The sequence below is a fragment of the Centropristis striata genome, chromosome 4 (assembly GCF_030273125.1).
Source record: "Centropristis striata isolate RG_2023a ecotype Rhode Island chromosome 4, C.striata_1.0, whole genome shotgun sequence".
NCBI classification, from domain to species: domain Eukaryota; kingdom Metazoa; phylum Chordata; class Actinopteri; order Perciformes; family Serranidae; genus Centropristis; species Centropristis striata.
The window spans coordinates 2,642,705-2,666,644 of record NC_081520.1 but is presented as its reverse complement, the minus strand read 5'-3'; the positions used below and the strand labels follow the sequence as shown (position 1 = coordinate 2,666,644).

The following is a 23,940-nucleotide window of genomic DNA, read 5'->3' as shown; positions in this document are numbered from 1 at the left end:
CATCTGTTTCTGAATATAATCAACATAATTATTCTTAAGTGTACATATCACATTCACTGCAGTAAATGGAACAATAGTAAGCTTACAAGTTTATTTGGTTTATGAATGATTTTAAATTATTTTTCTAATTTAAAAAATGTAGAAATAAATTGAGAAAGATTTGTGGAGAGACGTCTCGCTTCCTCCTGCTTTGATTTTTTAATGCCAGGAGGAAGCTGGTTTGATTTCTTTATTAGAAGTGTTTTTTTTATACATGCCTTAAAATTAAAATATGATTGTTTGATTACACATTGCAATGTATATTTGTATATTATTACCCTGTATTTTATTTTTGTGGATATTGTTGTATTTGTTTCGAAATCTGTTTAATCTATTTGGCTGTTATAGAAACTTTTACACCGGACATTTTTGCAATATATCAAAGCAGATATTGTTGTTGCAGCTGGTTTATGCTGAGTGGCTTCAGGTTTTTATGTGTGCATCAACATGCCAGCGGCTTTATTTTAAACACATAAGAGATCTTTGGAACAATCAAAGCTCTCCACACAATAATGTTCTGTAGGTTTGAAAAATGTTTGTCTTCTTTCATCATCGGCCTGCAGGAGGCGCTGTGACTCCTTCTTTAACATATCTGCTGCTTTTACTTCTGCAATTCAAACTCTCTGACTTTTCATTTAATAAACATTACTGGTCAAAAGTTTTAGAACACCCCAATTTTTCCAGTTTTTTATTGAAATTCAAGCAGTTCAAGTCAAATGAACAGCTTGAAAGGGTCCAAAGGTAAGTGGTGAACTGCCAGAGGTAAATAAAAAAAGGTAAGCTTAACCAAAACTGAAAAATAATGTACATTTCAGAATTATACAAGTAGGCCTTTTTTCAGGGAACAAGAATTGGGTTAACAACTTAACTCTATGGAGTCTTGGGCTATTTTGATCATTTTTGAATTCTTTTCATGTCTTTGTAAGTCATTTTGTGTCTTTTTGTGTCTTTTTTTGGTCATTTTGTGTCTTTTTTTAGTCCTTTAGTCCAACATAAAATGTGATTTTGAATCTTTTTTTTACTTTCAAAACACTATCATGCTCAATAGAGAATTTTAAATGTTGCAAATGTGCATTCATTTCAGAGTAAACTGAGACATTAAACTGCATCATTTTCAATTAAATTCTGGAAAAGTTTGTGTATTCTAAAACTTTTGACCAGTAGTGTAATTTATTTTGAAATGAAAAACTGAGAGCCCGTCCTGTTTCAGCAAAATAAAAGTCACCAAATGTAGACAAAAAGAAGATGAGAGACACGAAAAAAGACTAAATGGGAAGAAATAAACAAAAAGTAAAAGATTAAATGTGAAACAGGAGGCTTTTTCTGATTAGCTGAAGGAGTTCTCACCTGCCTTTGAAGAAGGCGATATAAACTGGAGACGAGTAGAAGTTGACGAACTGGAAGATGAAAACTTTGAGGATGAACATGTCTTCGTATTTACTCTGAGTCCGATGCATCTCTGACAGAAACACAACACACCCACAGAGTACATATACACTATACATACTATAGTGTTATGTTACACATACTACACACATCTGTTCAACATGCCCACTCCCCCCTCTCTACACTCTGCAAATTCACAAAAAAATTGCAGGGCTTTTGCAACCACTTAACATCTGCAATTTTGGCCAAAACAAACTGTGTCTGTTCTGTCTTTTAGTTTGGAGATCTGGATAATTCATTTAATCTCATGAAACTCTGTGTCAGGGTGCAGCGTTATATTTCAGAGAGGATTGAGATCCCGGGGCAAAAGTTATTTTTCATTTTTTTTAATGCAGCAGAACAGAACATTGTGCTGCTTTCATGGAATGTCAGAATAATTGGGAAAATGTGTTTCAAGTCAGACTCCACAGCTCATTTTCTTTATTTTTTACCCTTTAAATGTCCTATTTCACCCTTTATTATCATTCAACTTAATTTTTTACCCTAAAACTTTCTCTTTTACCCTTAAAACTTCCTAATTTACCCCCTCTTATCATTAAAACTTTCTCTTTTAAACTTTAAAAGTTCTATTCTACCCTCTATTATCATTCAACTTAATTTTTTACCCTAAAACTTTCTCTTTTACCCTTAAAACTTCCTAATTTACCCCCTCTTATCATTAAAACTTTCTCTTTTACCCTTTAAAAGTTCTATTCTACCCTCTATTATCATTCAACTTTGACTGTATTTCGAATTGTGGCAGGCATAATGCACATTGTTGCTTTAATTCAATAAATGTTCATATTGAAATCTAAGTGACAAATATAAATGTTATTCTTAAATGTAAGAATCGAGTACTGGCAGCTTGCCAAAAAGTAGCTGTATACTGGTGAGAACTAGTCCTCATCAGACCAGGAACTTCTTGGTGAAAACACTTAATTAAAGCTTAATTTGGCATCAAAAAATTGACTGAATTTGTAAGATGTAAACTGAGGCGGGTGAGGATGAAGGTGCTACTCACCCCATCGGGTGAGGACGTGAGCCAGCGAGGTGTAAACTTTGGACAACATGAGGATGACCAACAGGTTCAACACAGATCCTGAAATACTGGCAATCCTTGAGGCCTGAAAACACACACACACACACACACACACACACACACACACACACACACACACACACACACACACACAAAATCAGGTGAATATAAAAACAGTTACAGAAATGTAAATCAACATGTTGTGGCGTTCCTCAGGGCAACCTCCCGGAGCCTCTGATCTTTTCTATTAAACCTTATATAGATTTAAAGGAACAGTTTATCTGCATTGTGTTTTACTCACAGAGGACGTTAAGAAGCTGTTGGACTTGTAGATGATGATTCTGACGATGGTGCGATACAGAATAATGGCGATGATGAACATCAGCACCACAATAATCTGCAAACAGATGCACAAGTTCAATTTACTGCTACTTTTCTAAACATAACCTGTATTAATATTTGGTTTCAAATGTGATTATAAACCTCTCAGCTGCCCTGCAGTTATATTTTATTCCACTTATTTCAAATAAACACACGTTTAGGGATTAAGCACACAGACCACCTGCTTGGTGGCAGGCTGTGACTATGGCGATGACCAAAGTAGATCCACGTTGTTGCCTCTAGTCCCAATATCATAGTATTACAAGGTTAAGGTTTCAAGGTCAGGAGACTCACCATCATGATGATGACCATACAGCCAGTCAAAGATCGGTTGAGTCGTTTACTTTCAGGAAAATAAGGTTCCTCTGCTCCAGTTACCGGGTTCCTCATGGTCATTGGCGCCATGGCTGTGAACTCTGGACGAGGTCGCTCCTGAGGAGGACAGAGAGGCGACGACCATAAACTCACAGAAATCCTCGCTAGAAAAGGTGTTTATATATTTATCAACAGTACAACAACCCATTTTAATCTTGCTACCTAATCTTAATCTTAATCGTGCTTTTATTCTGCTTGTTGTTTTAAACCACAAGCATTTAGTTGAGTGAGATGGGGTTTTTGAAACAGGTACCTCAATATCCTGGAATTCAGAGCAGTCCCAGCGGTGAGACAAAGCTGAACATGTCCTCTTCCAGTACTCCAGGAAGGTGACGGCCCACAGAGACATGAAGACACTGAGAAACACTGTTCCTCCATTATCAAACAGTATGCCCGCCTGCAGAGATACAAAGATGCAATAAAATGTGAATAATCTGAAAGATATCCCATTGGACTAAAAATCCCATTTGTCCAACATTCATCTCAAATAGAAAGACCGATTGCTCTGATATCTTGCTGCTTTGGAGATTTTGCTCTTAATATAATAATATAATATATTAGTTTATTTGGAAAGACATACATATGGTCATTTGACCAAAAACAATTTATTTTCTCTTACCTAAACAAAGCGTTTTTTGTTCCTAACTATTCCTTAATAACATTGTCACATCATAAAACACAATTATTTTGAGTAATAAGGCCTTCAATCACTCTAATCGGAAATTTCTCAGACAGTTAAAGGAACAATGGGCAGTCACTAGAGAAGTCATACGCTGTTGGTACCATGTGTTAAACTTGCCATAGTGGGCGAGTCAGCCACACTACAGCGAATGAAACGGCGGTGCTGAAAGACCAACCCGTGCTACACCAGGACAAGGAAAAAACAACCCGTATTCAGTTTTTACAGCTTCATAGCACAAGATATGTTCGTGCAGTGTTTGGTCCTTATTCTTATGATGCCTGTTGGCAAAATGTTCCCAGCAAGAAAAGTGTGTCCATCTTCTAAAACAATGAAAATAAATGGATTTAGGCCCCGTTTACACGAGGACGCTCCCGGGTAAAAAAAAAAAGTGCCTTCGTTTAGACGGTGACGGCGTTTTTGGGGCGTAAAGACGCAAAACTCTGCTCAGATCTGCTCACGTCACGTATGTGTTTACGTCACATACATGCTCCAGTACAGGGAAATAAAGAAACGTGGGATTATTTCCATGTGTCTGACCTTCAAGCTGCTCTGGCAGCTCTAATAAACTTACAGGAGTCTTTCCACCAAATGTACAGGATATGTACAGATAGTATTAGTGAACAGAGAAGGATCTGGAATTACCTCCATCACATTTTGGACGCAGCAATTTGTCGGAGGCGAGCCAGGCGGCTTTGGACGAGACCTGGAAGATCTAGTGGATGGTGGAAAACTTTGTGGAAGGAGTAGCTGATGAAAATGTGTGGCGTGAAAACTTCTGCATGCCCAAAGATGCTCTTATCGCTTTAAGTGATGCCGCCTGGCATGCATACAATCGAATTTCACACACTTTTGCATCACCGTATGCAGCAAATTTCCTCCCGAAAACGCTCGTCTAAACAAGGAATAAAAAGTGAAGACGCGACGCCACTTTTGCGTCTTCTGTTCAGACCGTCCTCGTGTAAACGTAGCCTAAATATGCATTTGTACCAAACTGGCTCTGAACTGTGACTTCTGTGTACAGTTACAACTCCAAAATCATAACAGAAAGAAAGGTGAAAGAACAGGTTACCTTGAAAGTGACGCAGATGCTGGAGTAGTTCCATAGCGCGCAGATGTTACAGAGAGGACACATGATGAAGTCGTTTCCACTGTGACACAACTCCTTCCTACACACACACGTACAAAAACACATACACAATTACAAAATAGCAAATAAACGTTTTCTCGGATAAAATTGAGTGTCGTCAGCATATTAGCTGAGAGGAATATATTTCAAAATGATTACATTTAGGGGGAAAATCAGATGAATCCCTGAGGTCATCATCACCAGATTGTGAGTACAGATGAATTATATGCTTGTTGTGTCCTGAATTTATCAGCTTTATTTTTGGCCTGCAACAAACTGTTTGACTTTGAAAATGAGAACACCAACGTAGTTTATACTCACGCTGGAACGTCAGTGTTCATGAGCCAGAATCCAATCAAGAAGATCACAGTCCCAACAACAGACGCCGGCAACAGCCAGCCGGTGTAGAAACCTAAATTCAGACACAGTTACTCTGAGAAGCAAATGGTGGGAAAACTGTTACTGAGGAGAAAAATTCAAATAAATTAATACGTATTCAGGGCACAATGCAAGGCACAGAAAGTCCATCATACATGTATTTAATTTCTGATCCTGTCAGCAGAAAATAATTGAATTTCAAAAGTTTGGATGATATTTATTAGAGGTGTAAATCAGCGTATCGGCCCCACGATACGATTTTATCCCGATCCTTGATATTATTGTGATTTTAAGCATTTTGTAATATTGTGAGAATTGCAATACAACATATTGTGATTTAACCGTTTAACTGCATTTTGTGTCCACAAAATGAAATTCAATCAAGAATTGTTTTGTCAAATAAGAGAAAATTCTCAGTCTATTCATCTCACTTCAGTCTTTTTATTCCCCCACAATGAGAGTCAAACCCACAGACTGACCAACAAAGTATTCAGTCAAACTGAACTGATATCAAACATGTATGGACGACAACAACTGCAGCATTTTATCATACTTTCAAAAACTTTAAGCTTCATTGCTCAGAATTTTTTTAATTTAGCATAAAAATAGCCTAACTTTGCAGCGTAATTTCGTTGACTTCCCGACACGATATCATGACGCACATGGTCCCTATAGATTCCTTAGATCTTCTAGTTTCATGATGATGGAGTGTGGTGGCTATAGTTACCGAGCCAGGCAAAATAAAGTGCTATCTTCTCTCCAAAGTATTCCCTGATGTGATCCAAAGGTTGGTAACGTTTCCAAGAAGACCACACGGCCCAGTACGAATACAGTATCTGCCTCAGACCTAAAGACTGTGGAGGCACTGGGGGTGACGGCAGCTCGAAACCACCCTGTAAACACAGAACAAAACGTGTTGCTTTTCAGTCTGAATAGCTGCTCTGCTGTTATCAGTGTCCCAATTTGGTCAAAGTAGCTGTTTCCATTCAGTTGGTCACTAGTTGGTGCACCAGCACTGCAAAAAAGCCAATTTTTTGGCCAAAAACAGTGATTTAAGTTGGTAAAACTTGGAAATATAAATGATTGACATTTAGGGCAATAATGTAAGTTAGCACAACAAAGGAAGCCAGTTGTCTGCTCAAAAACAAGTTGGTGAGTTGTTGTTACTTATATCTTTAAGTTGGGGTTCACAACAAGGGACAATAGTTCTGCTAACTCTTATTTCTTTGTTGTGAAATTCGGTCATTAGCGAAAGCTAGCGGCTAACTGACGCTAGCGGCTAACTGACACTAGCGGCTAACTGATGCTAGCGGCTAACTGATGCTAGCTGCGCTGCTTGATACAGCTACAAGAGTAGTCATTAGCGTATCAATGCTAACTCAAAATTGTGGTCACAACATTAGCTGACATTTCACAGCGGCGTTACAATCGTGCAAGAGAAATTCAGAGTTGAGCAAACTCAAAAACAAAACTTAAAATATTTAGTTTAATTGTCCAACTTAAAATTTTATCGAAGTTTGTTGCCTTGAAATTTTGAGTTCACCCATCTTTTCTTTTTTTGCAGTGAGGCTATACGTCTGTTATCCTCAAGTAAACAGGGTAGAAGGAGTCATGGTTTCATGTCAGTTCGTATCAGCCATGTGTTATGCTGTCCACAGATGAAAAATTAAAATTCATGTAAATTCTGGGACACTGACAACGATCAATCACGTGAGTTTAGTGTTTGCCACGTCAAAACTTATTCCACTGCAGTATTTCCCTTTCCCATTTAGCATCAACTCTTTTTCGACAAACGCAAAAACCACCTTGAGCAAGCAAAAAAAAAACCTTTTATTGTGAAATTAAGGAAGTTTTATTGAATTTTGCTGTTTCCATTTAGCTTTTCTAATGCAGTGTGCATAGGAATATGTCAATGGAAATATAGCTAGTAAAATTTCATATTATTATTACAACTTTAAATGTAAAGGTTTTATCGAACCTGGTCTCACAGGAATCCGTGGAATAGCCACGGAATCACTCAAATTTCCGTGAAACTGACACGGATTTCGCTACAATGCAAGTTAATATTTGTTCCTATTGGTTTGTTCCAAGTCACGTGACTTTCAAGGTCCCGGCGGTCAGAACAAAAAACATGGCGGACAGTTCTCTAATTTTTAGTGAAAAAAATCAATATTTTGACTTAGTTTCTGCATAAAAATGGATTTTGATCACATTTCTAGCGAGAAATACATGTTTTATTTTCTAAATATTCACTCAGTGAATGTACATAATCACTTTGTATGTTGGAATAGCCACGGGATATGACTGTCATTAACTTGCATTGTAGCGAAATCCGTGTCAGTTTCACGGAAATTTGAGCGATTCCGTGGCTATTCCACGGATTTTGAGTTAAGCAAATCCGTGGTTATTTCACAGATTTCTGTGAGATCATGTTGGTTTTATCAGATGGCCCCTTTCATTACATCATTCTTTTGCCTTGGAAACTGGATAAAAAGTATCTCAGTAGTGTAAAAGTCGGCTCAGACCAGACCAGCGATCAGGATCAAGGTTCGGGTCTAAGATGAGGGTTCAACGCTCACCTCATGCAGCGGGTAGGCAGCAGTGAAGACCTCCTCACTGAGCAGTCGGTCAATTCCCACCTCTCCCCTTTTCAGAGAACCATACGGAGTCCTGGCCAGGATCTCATACAGCTGCAGGGAGAGGACACTGTCACTGTAGGGACGCACAGGAGACTAAAACTAACAACCCTCTGATCCACCATGTTTTAGATCAGGGGTGGGCAATTAATTTTCCCAAGGGGCCACATGACCAATACCACGAAGGTTGCAGGGGCCGGACCAAAACTCAGAACTGAATTCTGCTCAATATTAATGTAATCGCTTTATAAAATATAGTAAATTATCTGGTTTTGAGCTGCTACTGATAGGAATACATGTTATAAGACTGTTAATGTGGAGTAAATCAAATATAGCAGTAAAAAGTAGTAAATACTCCAATCACTGTATCACTTTTCCATTTATTTTAAATACAACTGTAAATTACCTTTAGCAAGGTTCCTATTTATGTTTTTGTATGATATAGCTTGTTTTTTCATGTTTGTGCATTTTCTAGGTGTTTTACAATGTTGTGATGCTTTTATTTTGAAAAGGTGCCTTCCAGTGTGAAACGGGTGCTTTTATTTTGAAAGGTAGTGACAGGAAATAACAGGTGGAACTGTAAAATGATAAAGGAACAGTAAATAATAACGAGTGCGTCGTAATTCATATAAAGTTGATATAAAGTATGAAAAAGGCTTCTATAGTGGCTGACTGACAGGACAATTTTAGTTGTGTAACCCCACAACACAGTTTCAGTTGTTTATTTTTTTTTTCTTTTAAACTCTCGTTTTCATTTTTATTTCAGTTCACAAAAATGTGAATGTCTATAATAACCTTGCCACACCCTGGACCTCTCTCAGACATTAAAATAAATGATAAATCATCTCATTTAATTCTTAAGAACAAGAGAAGATACTTTTGAGTTTATCAATTAAAAAATCCAAGTTGGTTTTTTTTTTTGCTAACATAAATGTTGCGAAAACGTGATTAGAAGTCAAACAGTTTTAAAAGTTTGACAGAAGAAATCCTGACTGGTCTCTTGGTTCCTGTCTGATTTCCTTGAGTGTGTGTGTGAAAGCTTATACATGTGAATGTGTGTGTGTGTGTTTTTACAGTGTTTTAGTTTTATTTTCTTATATTGTGTTTGAGGAGGAGGTGTGGCCGCCTTCTGCGTCCGCCTGCTGACTGAAACATCCTGGAATCTGAGTCGACAGCTCACACTGTGATGGATTATTTTCTGAACAAATAAAGGCTAAATTTACCTCAGACTATTTGAACTAAAATATTAATTTAATGGCCCATAAACCATGTTTTGCCTTTTATTTCCTTTTTTGGTCCTTGGAAATAAAGTGACTTATCATCATTATTATTATTATATTATATTATTATTATATTATTTTTATTATTATTTTATTATTATTATATTATTATTTTTATTATTATTATTATTATTTTTTTTTTTTATTTTTTTTATTTTGCTTGCTTGCTTGCTTACTTACTTACTTACAAGTTACTTTTTGCCATTATTTGTTGGTAACTATTTTTATAATAATGTTTTTTTTTCCAGCAACAACTATTTTTATCTTGATGATTTTCAATTTATTATACATTATTCAGTTACTATTGGGGTTTTTTAATTTCCTACTTACATATTTTAATATTGGACTCATCAACTGCTTCTTATGTTATGTTGTGTTATTTCATATTAATTTATACTTAATTGATTTATCCCTCATTTTCAATAATGTTGTGAGTACTGAAAAAAAAATTATTTGTAAGAACAAACAACAATGGACAGAACAACAATGGAAATCATCTACATTAAAAACAGTTAGAGTCCAAAGCAGAGTAATTGTTTATCATAGTTTTATGTAATATCATCTTACCTCTTTGTCTTGTTTAATTTATATTTTATGATGAAATGAGTTTGTATCATAGAGAATGAAGCATATAAAAATACATACATAAGTGATACAAAATTATAAAAAATCTTCTTTTTCTTCTTCTTCTTACTATTATTATTATTACTACATCTAATTCAATTAACCAAAAATAACAAATGTGTCTTTTAGGTTGTTTTTTTTGTTTGTTTGTTTACCATATTGAGCAAAATGACTGAAAACCACATGGTCCAAACACACATTTTTCTATTTTTTAACAAAAATTTTGATCCATTCTTACTTTTCTGCATTTGGACTGTTAATTCTAGAAATGGGTAAAAGGAGAATTTGTTTGTGCAGTTTGTTTACTTAAATGAGAGGAACCTGATCCTAGAATCTCTGGGGGCTTTAGTTGTTTTTTGAGAGTATTTGCACTTCTGTGAACCACAGCAGCTCCTGTATTGTCTCGTTGCAGGGCTCTGAGCCCAATCCAGTTTATATTGAGGTCACATGGGGCATTTTCTTAAACATACAGGTACATCTCAATAAATTAGAATATCATAGAAAAGTGTATTTATGTCAGTAATTCAATTCAAAACGTGGAAATAACACATTATATAGATTCATTACACACAGAATGAAACATTTCATGTCTTAATTTATTTAATTTCTTCTCATTATAATGATTATGGCTTACATTTAATGAAGACATAAAATTCTCAAAAAGTTTGAAGATTCCAAAAGACCAATTTTAAAAAGTATGTTTAATATGGAAATGTTGGCCTCTGAAAAGTACAGTACAGGCCAAAAACACGCCTTCTCATTCAATGCCTTTCCTTTATTTTCATGACTATTGACATTATAAATTCATCAAAACTATTAATGAACACGTGGAATTATGTACTTCACAAAAAAGTGTGAAATAACTGAAAACATGTCTTATATTCTAGTAAGCAAAGGGTGGTTACTTTGAGGAATCTAAAATACAAGACATGTTTTCAGTTATTTCACAGTTTTTTTGTTAAGTACATAATTCCATATGTGTTCATTCATAGTTTTGATGCCTTCAGTGAGAATCTACAATGTAAATAGTCATGAAAATAAAGAAAAACGCATTGAATGAGAAGGTGTGTGTCCAAACTTTTGGCCTGTACTGTATATGACTCAATACTTGGTTGGGGCTATTTGACTTGAACTACTGGAAATTGACTTTTCCATCATATTCTATTGAGATGCACATGTAGTTGTGTTTAATGAACTGACACATAAAAGTGTCACTCCAACAACTGTTTGTTCTCCGATTGTCTGGGAAGCTGCCAAGCACTGTTTACACTGGACTTAAATGGAGGGCAATATAACTCAACTTAAAAAAGCAAATTACAATAACTGCCAATCCTTCGTCATATAGATTCAATCTAAAACCACACAGAGACATCATACTCAATGTTTAACCTCATCAACTTCATGGACTTTTGTAAATATTCACTCATTATTAATTTGATGCAGCAACACTTTCCAAAAAAGTTTGGACAGGGGCAACAAGAGAAAGTGAAAGTTATTAAATACTGTAAAAACTGTAATAAACAGTTTCAGAACATTTCTCAACACACTCTATTTACAATCAGTAATCAGTAAATATAAGTCAGAGTTTATATTAACAACAATTTGAACATTAAATGTTTGGTTATTTACAGTTTGATATTACATATATGTCAAAAAATGTCAACTTTTTGAGAAAATTTGAGGACACCATTTTCTTTTTCATTCTGAAAATCTTTTTTAAACATAATCTATGTAGATTCAAACTGCGACACAGACACAGAGACTCACCACCTGGTGTCTTTGAGTCGTTTTGAAGAATGTCTCTTTGTTGTCGCTGCCCAGAAACCTGAAAAAAACACAAAAAAACAGCTAAAACAGATGCTAAGAGCTGGAAAACACACTGAAAAGAGGGGTTTTATGTTTTTATAAAAAAGAACATGAACTGAAACTCAGGTACACTGCAAAAAAAGAAAAGTTGGGTGACCTCAAAATTTCAAGGCAACAAACTTCGATAAAATTTTAAGTTGGACAATTAAACTAAATATTTTAAGTTTTGTTTTTGAGTTTGTTCAACTCTGAATTCAGATTTTTGTCAACTCAACTGTAAGTTGTACTAATTTATAATTATACATTGTAATAACTGTCTCCTGATGTTTTGACCACAATGTTGAGTTAGCATTGATACGCTAATGGCTACTCTTGTAGCTGTAACAAGCAGCGCGGCTAGCATCAGTTAGCCGCTAGCATCAGTTAGCCGCTAGCCTTCACTAATGACAGAATTTCACCGCTTTCCCGCATTTCCCAACAAAGAAATAAGAGTTATCAGAACTATTGTCCCTTGTTGTGAACCCCAACTTAAAGATATAAGTAACAACAACTCACCAACTTGTTTTTGAGCAGACAACTGGCTTCCTTTGTTGTGCTAACTTACATTATTGCCCTAAATGTCAATAATTTATATTTCCAAGTTTTACCAACTTAAATCACTGTTTTAGGCCAAAAAATACAAGTTGGCTTTTTTGCAGTGTAGTGTAATGAACTTTTTCATCATTCTAAAAATATTTTTAGTGTCCGCATCGCAAGAATGATTGTAGTTCTTAGAATGGCATTTTAAAGGACTTTTTAATCTCCTATTTCAGCGTCAGTACTCTGTCCGTAACAAGAGAAAGTGATTGAATGATTGATAAGAGTGTAAATTAAAAACCTGTCAGCTGTGTAGACAACAGTCAACACAATACAAACTGCAGCTTGAACTTAAAAAAAAAAACGTAACACTTTACAATAACCATAATTTATAAACGTTAAACAGTTTATTAATGTTTAATCATCATTTATAAACTGTATGTAGGCCATTTAGAATGGTAAATAGATAATTTATTAATGTTTAACTAACTAAATAATTTATAAATGACAAATAGATGGTATATTAATGTGAGTTTATAGTTACTTTATCATTAACAAACAATTCAATTATAATTAATAGTATATTAATAGTTTAAGTTGCACTCATTTTAACATTTTTTACACCATATTAAGTATGTTAATGATTTAGAAAAGATTCATATACATTTTAGAAATTGGTTGAAATTATTTAAAGATTAAATATGTGGTAAATGGTTAATAATTGGTTTATAAACCATCTATAAAAATAACTTAGTTGGTTATTGTAAAGTGTTGCCAAAAAAACAAGGAGGAAAACATGGATAGATGGAGCTGACATGAGATGGGGTGACTACAACATGATTTTGACGCCTTATTTGCCGTCCAGCTGATGTTACTTCAGCATTCCTGTTGGCAACGTGAATGGAAACAGAAAAATAGTGCTCTAAAAACTACCCAGAACCAGAACCGTCTGGTCCTGATGTGATAGAAGGGCTGTATTTATAATGTCATCACCTCTCCATCTTGTTGGTCCTGAACTGACAGGTGTAGTAGTCAGGTGGGGGGTTGGGGACATCCTGAAACAGAGGGTTGGGGAGGGACAGCTGGGACAGGACCTGAGCTGACCAGTTAGTGATCGGAGCGCTGACCACCTGTGGGAGGACAGAGGACACAATCAATTAATCAATCAATATCCTTTATTTAACCAGGTAAAATTCATTGAGATTAAAATCTCTTTTTCAAGAATGACCTGGCCAAGAAGGCAGCACCATGATAAAATAAGAACAATCAACCACAATTCTCATACACCACATTCAACATCAGTTAAAGTACATACAAGATCAGGGACAAGACTATATGAAGATTGAAATGAGTACAGTTAAAAATGAAATAAATAAACTGGTGACAGATGAATGAATAAACCCGGTCGTTATCAGAAAATAGTTTTACAAACAATTGCATTGACCAAGAGAACTATCTTCTCTGTCCTTCAGGATTCCTTTGAAATCTCCCAAGGTGACCAGCTCCAGCAGCTTCAGCTGCTTTTGCATAATGTTCCAGGCAGAAGGCAGCATATTTAAAGGCCTTTTTCCCTAACTCAGTTCTAGCTCTGGGTACCAACATCTGTAACACATCCCTAGAACGCAAACCATAGCTACATTTGTTTGTGGACATGTAAACACATAGATATGAAGGGACCAGCCCAATAAGACACTTGTTAACAAAAAACAACCAGTGTGAGAGTCTGCGTACACTGAGGATCTGTAGCTGTACAGACTTCTCAAAGTCCATCAAGCTCAAATCTGCCACTTCTTAACTTCTCTGATAAGTCTGTGGCCACAAACAGAAAGTGAGGGAGAAAAAAATGGGTTATAATCAAGATAATAAATGCCGAAGTTGTATGTTTTACCTGCAGAGGGACTCTGAGACTGATCTCCTCAGCATAGTAACAGAGGACGCTCCACGGAGCGCTGAGGAGGACAAAACAGATCTTCGTCTTCGTCTGAAGGACCTCCCTCTGCAGAGACACAGAGGCAGAGATTTATATGTGCACTTTACCTGTGGAGCTCCACAAGGTTCTACTGTGGGCCCACTGCTCTTTTCTCTTCATAATGTTCCTCCTGTTTCAACACACAGCTGGTGGGATGTAAGTACATTTACTAGTACTGTACTTAAGTAAAATATTGAGGTACTTGTACTTTACTTGAGTATTTCCATTTTATGTAGCTTTTGATTTATACTTCACTACATTTAGAGGCAAATAGTGTACTTTTCACTCCACTACATTTGGCTAATGTAGTGGAATTTAACTAACAGCTTTAGTTACTTTTGACATGAAAAACACGATAAATTCAAAGTGATTAGAGGACATTAAAGGGATGCTTACATAAATGCACCAATACAAATAATATAATAATACATTTAGAATATATATAACGATCTAAGTGGGTCCATTCTCTTTTACTTCAGTAAGTTTTGAATGCAGGACTTTTACTTGTAGTGAAGTAATTTCACAGTGTTTTGTAAGTACACTACCAGTCAAAAGTTTTAGAACACCCCAATTTTTCCATTTTTTTATTGAAATTCAAGCAGCAAACTGCCAGAGGTAAATAAAAAAAGTTAAGCTTAACCAAAACTGAAAAATAATGTACATTTCAGAATTATACAAGTAGGCCTTTTTTCAGGGAACAAGAAATGGGTTAACAACTTAACTCTATGGAGTCTTGTCCATTTTTTAATTCTTTTCATGTCTTTGTAAGTCATTTTGTGTCTTTTTTGGTCATTTTGTGACTTTTAGTGTCTTTTTTTAGTCATTTTGTGTCTTTTGGTGTCTTTTTTTGGTCATTTTGTGTCTTTTTTTAGTCCTTTAGTCCAACATAAAATGTGATTTTGAATCTTTTTTTTACTTTCAAAACACTATCATGCTCAATAAAGAATTTTAAATGTTGCAAATGTGCATTCATTTCAGAGTACACTGAGACATTAAACTGCATCATTTTCAATTAAATTCTGGAAAAGTTGGTTTGTTCTAAAACTTTTGACCAGTAGTGTCCTTTTACTGAACACTTTTTCCACTACTGGATATATGATATTAGTACTGTTACTCATGAGTACATGTGGCTAATAATACCTTTACATGAATACATTGTATGCAGCACTTCAGAAGATATGTTGCAGAACTGTTCAAACACTCCTGTCGGTTGTTTGACTTGAGGTGTGGCTGTTGTCTCACCTGCTCCTGCAGCAGTCCCGAGTGTTTCAGTTTCTTCAGAAATGTCTCCCTCCACTTCCTGTGGGTGGGGCTAACACCTGTGCTCTCCTCCTTCTGTGAGCTCAGAGGCTCCTCCCACACCAACACAAAATCTGTCAAATAAAAAAAAAGACTTCCTGCCGTCAGTGGTAAAGGTCGGGGGATCATCTGCTAATATTGACTCGGCAGAGCTTGTTTACTCACCAACTCGAGTCGAGCCGTCACTGAACACGTTCCTGTCTGCAGGCTGTACATCTGCATTCTGGAAAATAATAACAGAGTTGATCAGCACAGGTAAAAACATTTCACCTCCTTTTTCACCTGTCACAACAAAAGGAGAAAATCCATTAGAGCAGGGGTGGGCAATTAATTTCCCCAAGGGGCCACATGACCAATACCACGAAGGTTGCAGGGGCCGGACCAAAACTCTGAACTGAATTCTGCTCAATATTAATTTAATCGCTTTATAAAATACAGTAAATTATCTGGTTTTGAGCTGCTACTGATAGGAATACATGTAATAAGACTGTTAATGTGGTAATAAATCAAATATAGCAGTAAAAAGTAGTAAATACTCCAATCACTATATCACTAGTCCATTTATTTTAAACACAACTGTAAATGTCCTTTAGTAAGCTTCCTATTTGTGTTTTTGTATTATATAGCTTGTTTTTCATGTTTGTACATATTCAAGGTGTTTAACAATGTTGAGGTGCTTTTTTTAAAAAAAAGTGCCGTCCAGTGTGAAACGGGTGCTTTCATTTTGAAAGGTAGTGACAGGAAATAACCGGTAGAACGGTTAAATGAAAAAACGAACGGTAAATAATAACGAGTGCGTAGTAATTCATATAAAGTCTAAAATCAAAAAGGCTTCTATAGTGGCTGACAGGACACAAGGTTTGTTCAAGTTTATTTTCTTCTGTCATATATATTAGTGGCTATATTTGTTGTCTTAACTATAGTAAAAGTGCTTGTTAGCTCTAGTGCTAATGTTTGCTATTTTTTTCAAAATAAAAGCACCGCGGTTATATTGATTTCTAATTTCTGGGTAACCTCACGCGGGCCGGACAAGGACAGCCAACGGCCCGGATGTGGCCCACGGGCCGCCTAATGCCCAGCTCTGCATTAGAGACAAGTTGATTCTCCTAAAATATAATTCAGTTCTATTTCATCTTGGGAGTCGGGTGGCCAGGTGTCAACAAGCCAAATGTGGGACAAAGGGTATGGTTGTGTGGGACAATGTGGGACATGTTACTGTGATGCAGAGAGGTTTAGATTTTGCCATATTGTCCATCTAACCCTAAAAAGTAAACATATCTAGTAAAACCTACGGCCACATTGCTGCAATTTAAGAAAACCCATGCAAATACCCAAAACACAAGCAAATTGAGAAAACATCTTCATCAATTTGACAACACAAGCGCAGCATTTAGAAAACGTGCTGCAAAGACCACAACACAACAGAAGTGTTTCCAGAGGACACTTAACAGTGATGCACACGCTTGTGATATTATCACGTTATTTCAAGATAACGTTAATTTCACATTATCACGTTATAATGTGATATTATCACGTAATTTCATGATAATGATATTTTCATGTTATAATATGACATATAGCGGTAGCCCGCTAGCCCGTATCAATCACATTGCAGTTTAACAAATCAAATAAATGAATGATACATGTTTTAGTTGGTCTCTCTCAACGGCACCAAGTTGATCTTGGTCTTGCTAGCATGCTAACACTAGCACGCTTTGGATCGGCTGCTAATGTTAGCATGCTATCGATTGGCCGCTAACGTTAGCACGCAATGATCATTATAACATTGAAATGACCATTATCTTGATATAATATGATCATATCACAAGTGTGTCCAGACGTGTGCATCACTTTTAAGTGTCCTCTGGAAACACTTCTGTTGTGTTGTGGTCTTTACATCACTTTTTCTTATTGTGTTATGATCTTTGCAGTTGTGTCGTCAAATTGATGAAGACGTTTTCTCAATTTGCTTGTGTTTTGTGTATTTGCATGTTTTCTTAAGTTGCAGTGATGAGAGCTGTCTGGGCGACCATTGGAAACCCCTTAACTTATAAATAATAAAAATGCTTTACCGCAGATTAATTTGATCATTCACACTATGCAAGTTGTGTATTGGGCCTTTATTCTGCATAGAAATGACTTAACAGATACATTTTGCACAGTGTGGTAAACGTTTGTTATTTCAGCTGCTGTCACCTGATCTGTTTGGCAATATCTCCTGGTTTCAGGAGGAATGTATCCATAGACCGACATGCATCTTAATGAGCGTTTTTTGTGGGTCTCGCATTTAGTGTGTTGCTTCAAGTCGTATTGACCTCCATGAGCGATTGAAAATAAACTCTGGCAAGTGTTGCAAAAACTTTCTGAGAATTGCCATCCACTGGCTTCACCCATCAGTAAATACCTTCCCAGACTTTGTTGTAGCTGCATCTGAATTTCTTTGTCGTACTATCCATCATGTTCCACCAAAAAGTGCATCCCGGTAGCTAGGGCTGGGCGATATGGCCCTAAAAGAATATCACGATGTTTCAGGCTATTTTTGCGATAACGATATTCTTGACTTTATTACAAAATACTTAAAAAGATACAGAAAATATGACTTTTTTAGTCCGTATAAATAAATACAAATCTAAAATGTAGTGTGAAGTGCAAATCTCAACAGTTGCCAAATACAAAAAAAATTACTCTTGACTCTTGAGTAATTATATTAGGAGTATTAGGGGTTTTCATATTTTCATGACATTTTATAAAGGAGAATAAAGGTTCTTGTATGTTTTATTTAAGGCATCTTATTTTGACAGTCTTCTTGTAAGTTCTGTGGTGGATTCTGTTAACACACTGTGCTCTTATTTTTGAAAAATGCATGTGTTTAACCACAGGGAGTAAGTAGCTTTTTGTGATTAAAACAACTTTAATTGTTAGCTAACGTTAACCTTACGCCACTACATCAAGAAGTAGGAACGTTGCCAATATCATGATATGCATTTTTTTTTAACCATAAAAAAATTATACCGATATTATCGTGAACGATACGATATGGCACACCCCTACCGGCAGCTTGTGCTTTCGTTTTGTGCTAGTGGGGGTTTAGAGTCAGAGGACCAGGAGAGAACCCACTGACATGGGGAGAACATGCAAACTCCACACAGAAGAGCCGCAGACGACATCACATCACCCCGATTTTAGCTTCCTTTGCACTGGCTCCCTGTTCATATTGATTTTAAGATTTTACTGATCACTTTTAAACAGTGGTGAAATGTAACTAAGTACATTTACTCAAGTACTGTACTCAAGTACAATTTTGAGGTACTTGTACTTTACTTGAGTATTTCTATTTATGTAAATTTATACTTCTACTCCACTACATTTTGAGGCAAATCTTTTACTTTTTACTCCACTGCAAGTAGCTGACAGCTTTAGTTACTTTTCAGGTCGAGATTTAACATAAAAAATACCTTTAAAATGATTCGACTTGGGTTTTTTTTTTTTTTTTTTTTCAAAATTAAACCTCATAACAGTATAATAAGTAGTTTAAATGAGCCCTACCTTGATAAAATCAAATTCTGCTTACATAAATGCATCATAATATTAATCCAATAATATATTTGGAATATATAAAACAGTCTGAGTGGCTCCATTCTGCATAACAAGTACTTTTACTTTTGATACTTTAAGTACATTTTGATGCTGATACTTTTGTACTTTTATTTCAGTTAGTTTTGAATGCAGTACTTTTACTTGTAGTGGAGTAATTTCACAGTGTGGTATTTGTACTTTTACTGAAGTAAAGGATCTGGATATTTCTTCCACCACTGCTTTTAAAGCTCTTTTAGGTCTGTCTCCTAGCTATTTAAGAGAATTATTAACTCCATACTAGCCGACCTGGGTCCTGAGATCCTGTATTTCTGTACTGTTTGTAAATGTACTCGTCGTCACTGTAAATGAGGGAAAGCTCAGTGCCTTACGAGTTTAAATAAAGTTTTATATTGTCACTGTCTTTCTATTGGCTGCCGTCCGATGACCAGTGTTTCTGTTTTGGTCCTGATACAGTCAATGAGAGCAGATTGGACTCTTCCTGTTGTTGAATGTCTCCTCTGTCATTAATGAGACTGAAGACAAACACTGTGGAGGAAAGGAAGAACAGAACAAACATGCGCTGCTTTCTTCTGTCTCGTCACTCAGCTGCTGATAAACTGTGTGGAGCCGCTGTGTCTCACTTCATCCCAAACTTCCTGTTTCCTGCTGCAACCGCACCAAAACAAAGAGTCATTAAAAATCAAAACATCGAAGCTGCAGATCATCTCTCAACTCACAGGGTTTCACAAATCCATGTTCTATCAGCTCCAGAGTTTTCTTCACTTCTAGACATATCTAAATGTAATTATTTAGGTATGTTAAGTATGTAGGTAAAGAAAAAATTCAGTGTTTGATTTCTGCCAATGTGGTGGCCCTGATTTATGCGTTCCCTAGAAAGTTGTCTGCACTGCAAAAAAGCCAACTTGTATTTTTTGGCCTAAAACAGTGATTTAAGTTGGTAAAACTTGGAAATATAAATTATTGACATTTAGGGCAATAATGTAAGTTAGCACAACAAAGGAAGCCAGTTGTCTGCTCAAAAACAAGTTGGTGAGTTGTTGTTACTTATATCTTTAAGTTGGGGTTCACAACAAGGGACAATAGTTCTGATAACTCTTATTTCTTTGTTGTGAAATTCGGTCATTAGCGAAAGCTAGCGGCTAACTGATGCTAGCGGCTAACTGATGCTAGCGACACTGCTTGTTACAGCTACAAGAGTAGCCATTAGCGTATCAATGCTAACTCAACATTGTGGTCACAACATTAGCTGACATTTCATAGCGGCGTTACAAGAAAAAAAGAGTTGAGCAAACTCAAAAACGAAACTTAAAATATTTAGTTTAATTGTCCAACTTCAAATTTTATCGAAGTTTGTTGCCTTGAAATTTTGAGTTCACCCAACTTTTCCTTTTTTGCAGTGTGGTAGTTATCATACGAAGATGTGAGACGGTTTGTTAGGTGGAGTTTAGTTAGTCATGACAAGTTAATGTTGATTTCCGAAGGAAACAAAATGATACAGTAGAGGACCACAATACAATTTTATCCCAATACTTGAGTCACGATATGATTATTGCGATTTAAAGCATTTAGCGATATGGTGAGTATTGCAATTCAATATATTGCGATTTAACTGTTTAACTGCATGTTGTGTAGATTCCTTAGATATTCTAGTTTAATATGATACCAGTATCTCCAGTATATTCCCCAAAGTGAGCCCGCTACGGCCTACGGAAAAAAACAAAAACGGCAAAAACTGGTAATGGCTAACAACAGGTTAAGATAGTTAACTGGAAGTGGAACTCTGCATGCTCATGTTATCATAATAGAGAACCTAATAGAGGTTTATTTTTTCAATATACACTACCGGTCAAAAGTTTTAGAACACCCCAATTTTTCCAGTTTTTTATTGAAATTCAAGCAGTTCAAGTCAAATGAACAGCTTGAAAGGGTACAAAGGTAAGTGGTGAACTGCCAGAGGTAAATAAAAAAAGGTAAGCTTAACCAAAACTGAAAAATAATGTACATTTCAGAATTATACAAGTAGGCCTTTTTCAGGGAACAAGAAATGGGTTAACAACTTAACTCTATGGAGTCTTGGGCTATTTTGTCCATTTTTGAATTCTTTTCATGTCTTTGTAAGTCATTTTGTGTCTTTTTTTAGTCATCTTGTGTCTGTTGGTGTCTTTTTTTGGTCATTTTGTGTCTTTTTTTAGTCCTTTAGTCCAACATAAAATGTGATTTTGAATCTTTTTTTTACTTTCGAAACACTATCATGCTCAATAAAGAATTTTAAATGTTGCAAATGTGCATTAATTTCAGAGTAGACTGAGACATTAAACTGCATCATTTTCAATTAAATTCTGGAAAAGTTGGTGTGTTCTAAAACTTTTGACCAGTAGTGTATGTTGTTAAACACGATGGTGTAGTGGTTAGCACTCTCGTCTCACAGCAAGAGGGTTGCCGGCCTGCGGCTGTTCTGTGTTTGAGTTTGCATGTTCTCCCTGTTCCTCGTGATTGTCTGTCTCTGTGTGTCAGCCCTGCGATAGTCAGGCAACCTGTACAGGGTGGACCCGCCTCTCGCCCAATGTCATCTGGGATTGGCTCCAGCCCCCCGCGACCATAGTGCGGGTAATAGTCTATACGAAATTGTCCAAAAAGTGAAAGTGAGGAGCATTTATGGGTACAAGTCAGGAACCGGCCTACTTTACTTATTTCAAGGGTGCTGAATCAAAAAAAAATGGTTCCCAAGCGAAATTTTGAGTTTTTGACCTTCTCATTTGCATATCAAAATGGCGGCCAAATTGCCCATTGCTCAGTTGTTGGACCATTTTCCCCAAGTTTTTTTGTAAGTAGGCAATCAGGGATGAGGAAATTAAGTTTTCTAGATCTATAGTCTAGGGTCAGAGCAAGGATATAGTGGAGGCTCAGTGTCTTTTATATATATATATATATATATACATATATATATATATATATATATATATATATATATATAGATATATATATTTATATGTATATCTATATATATGCAAAATACCAACTTTTAAGGTGAAATTAAGCATTATTTGTGTGTGTTTTTTTAAGGCCGACATAAATATTCAATCAATATCACTTTTAAATGTTCCAGTTGGTATTTTGCATACATATGTATACATAAAAGACACTGAGCCTCCACTATATCCTTGCTCTGACTCTAGACTATAGATCCAGAAACTTAATTTCCTCATCTTTGATTGTCTACTTACAAAAAAACTAAGGGGAAATGGTCCAACGACTGTTCAAGATGGGCAATTGGCCATTTGATATACAAATTAGAAGGTCAAAAACTCAAAATTTTGCTTGGGAACCATTTTTTTTGGACTCAGCACCCTTGAGATATGTAAGGTAGGCCGGTTCCTGACTTGTATCCATAAATGCTCCTCACTTCTTATAGGAGGCCTTTATTCTGAAATCCGTCTAGACTATAACCGTCTTTGTAGTTTTTGTTTTTTTCAGGGATTTAGTTGAGAAAAATAGGATTTGCCAAAATTTAAATGGTTGAATAAAAGGAACAAAGGCTCGAGAAGGCTTCCCTGAGGAATACCACTCCACTCCACATTTTTTTTCAAATCTCCTGCTTCGTGCTTTATGTCAGACTTATTTCCCGTCCAACAGTCAGCCAGTATGTTGTTACCGTGGTGATGCTGCCATAGTTCATCTCCAACTCAGTTTCCATGGCGATGAGTGTCGCGCTGTCCTCCTTCTGCTCCCCTCTCCTCATCCTCCCTCACCTCGAGCCTCCTCCTCCTCCTCCTTTTAAAAAACAGTCATATATATATATATATATATACACACACACACACGATACGATATTATTGCGATATTATTGTGATTTTAAGCATTTTGCGATATGGAGAGTATTGTGATACAATATATTGCGATTTAACTGTTTAACTACATTTTGTGTCCACAAAATTAAATTCAATCAAGAATTGTTTTGTCAGATAAGAAAAAATTCTCAGTCTATTCATCTCACTTCAGTCTTTTTTTTCTCCACAATGAGAGTCAAACCCACAGACTGACCAACAAAGTATTCAGTCAAACTGAACTGATATCAAACATGTTGGACGACAACAACTGCAGCATTTTATCAAACTTTAACGAACTTTAACCTTCACTGCTCTCAATTTTTTTAATGAAACAAATAAAATAGTCTAACTTTGCAGTGTTATTTCGACAACTTCCTGACACGATATCCTGATGCACATGGTGCCTATAGAATTTTCTCTTATTTGACAGAACAATTCTTGATTGAATATACTTTTGTGGACACAAAATGCAGTTAAACACTTTGCAATACATGATGCCTATAGATTCCTTACATCTTCAGTATATTTCTAAAAAACGGCAAAAATATTGATGGGCCATCAGAAACTAAATATCAATACTTGAATCGATACACACACACACACACACCTCTATTAACCCATTGAAGCCTGGAAAGCGGATACGTCATTTTGTAGTATTTGTATAAGTTCTCAAATACATTTTGAATTTCATTTCCACTATATTTTGAACTTTTTACTCCATTACATTTAGCTGACAGCTTTAGTTACTTTTCAGGTCGAGATTTAACATAAAAACTTGATAAATTTTAAGTGATTAGACATTTTATTTGTGTTAAACCTCATAACTGTATATTAAGTAGTTAAAAAATCTATTATTTATTAGAAGCGTTGACACTTCTGTT

The 23,940-nt window shown here is 35.9% G+C and overlaps 1 protein-coding gene across 2 annotated transcripts in view; it reads right to left on the bottom strand.

The window, feature by feature from the left end:
* ano7 (anoctamin 7) overlaps positions 1-22,993 on the bottom strand; it is a 34,577-nt gene extending 11,584 nt beyond the window's left edge. For both annotated transcript variants that reach the window (XM_059331807.1, XM_059331808.1), the window contains exons 1-15: positions 22,885-22,993; positions 15,801-15,858; positions 15,579-15,709; positions 14,256-14,363; positions 13,361-13,497; positions 11,753-11,810; positions 8,025-8,135; positions 6,173-6,338; positions 5,389-5,479; positions 5,011-5,107; positions 3,513-3,656; positions 3,179-3,316; positions 2,805-2,900; positions 2,486-2,588; positions 1,387-1,498 (exon numbers count right to left, since the gene is read on the bottom strand). In XM_059331807.1, the coding sequence (XP_059187790.1) occupies positions 1,387-1,498; positions 2,486-2,588; positions 2,805-2,900; positions 3,179-3,316; positions 3,513-3,656; positions 5,011-5,107; positions 5,389-5,479; positions 6,173-6,338; positions 8,025-8,135; positions 11,753-11,810; positions 13,361-13,497; positions 14,256-14,363; positions 15,579-15,709; positions 15,801-15,858; positions 22,885-22,971 (1,637 nt within the window). In that variant the 5' untranslated portion in view covers positions 22,972-22,993. The remainder of the gene's footprint in view (positions 1-1,386; positions 1,499-2,485; positions 2,589-2,804; positions 2,901-3,178; positions 3,317-3,512; positions 3,657-5,010; positions 5,108-5,388; positions 5,480-6,172; positions 6,339-8,024; positions 8,136-11,752; positions 11,811-13,360; positions 13,498-14,255; positions 14,364-15,578; positions 15,710-15,800; positions 15,859-22,884) is intronic.
* Positions 22,994-23,940: the final 947 nt, after the last annotated feature.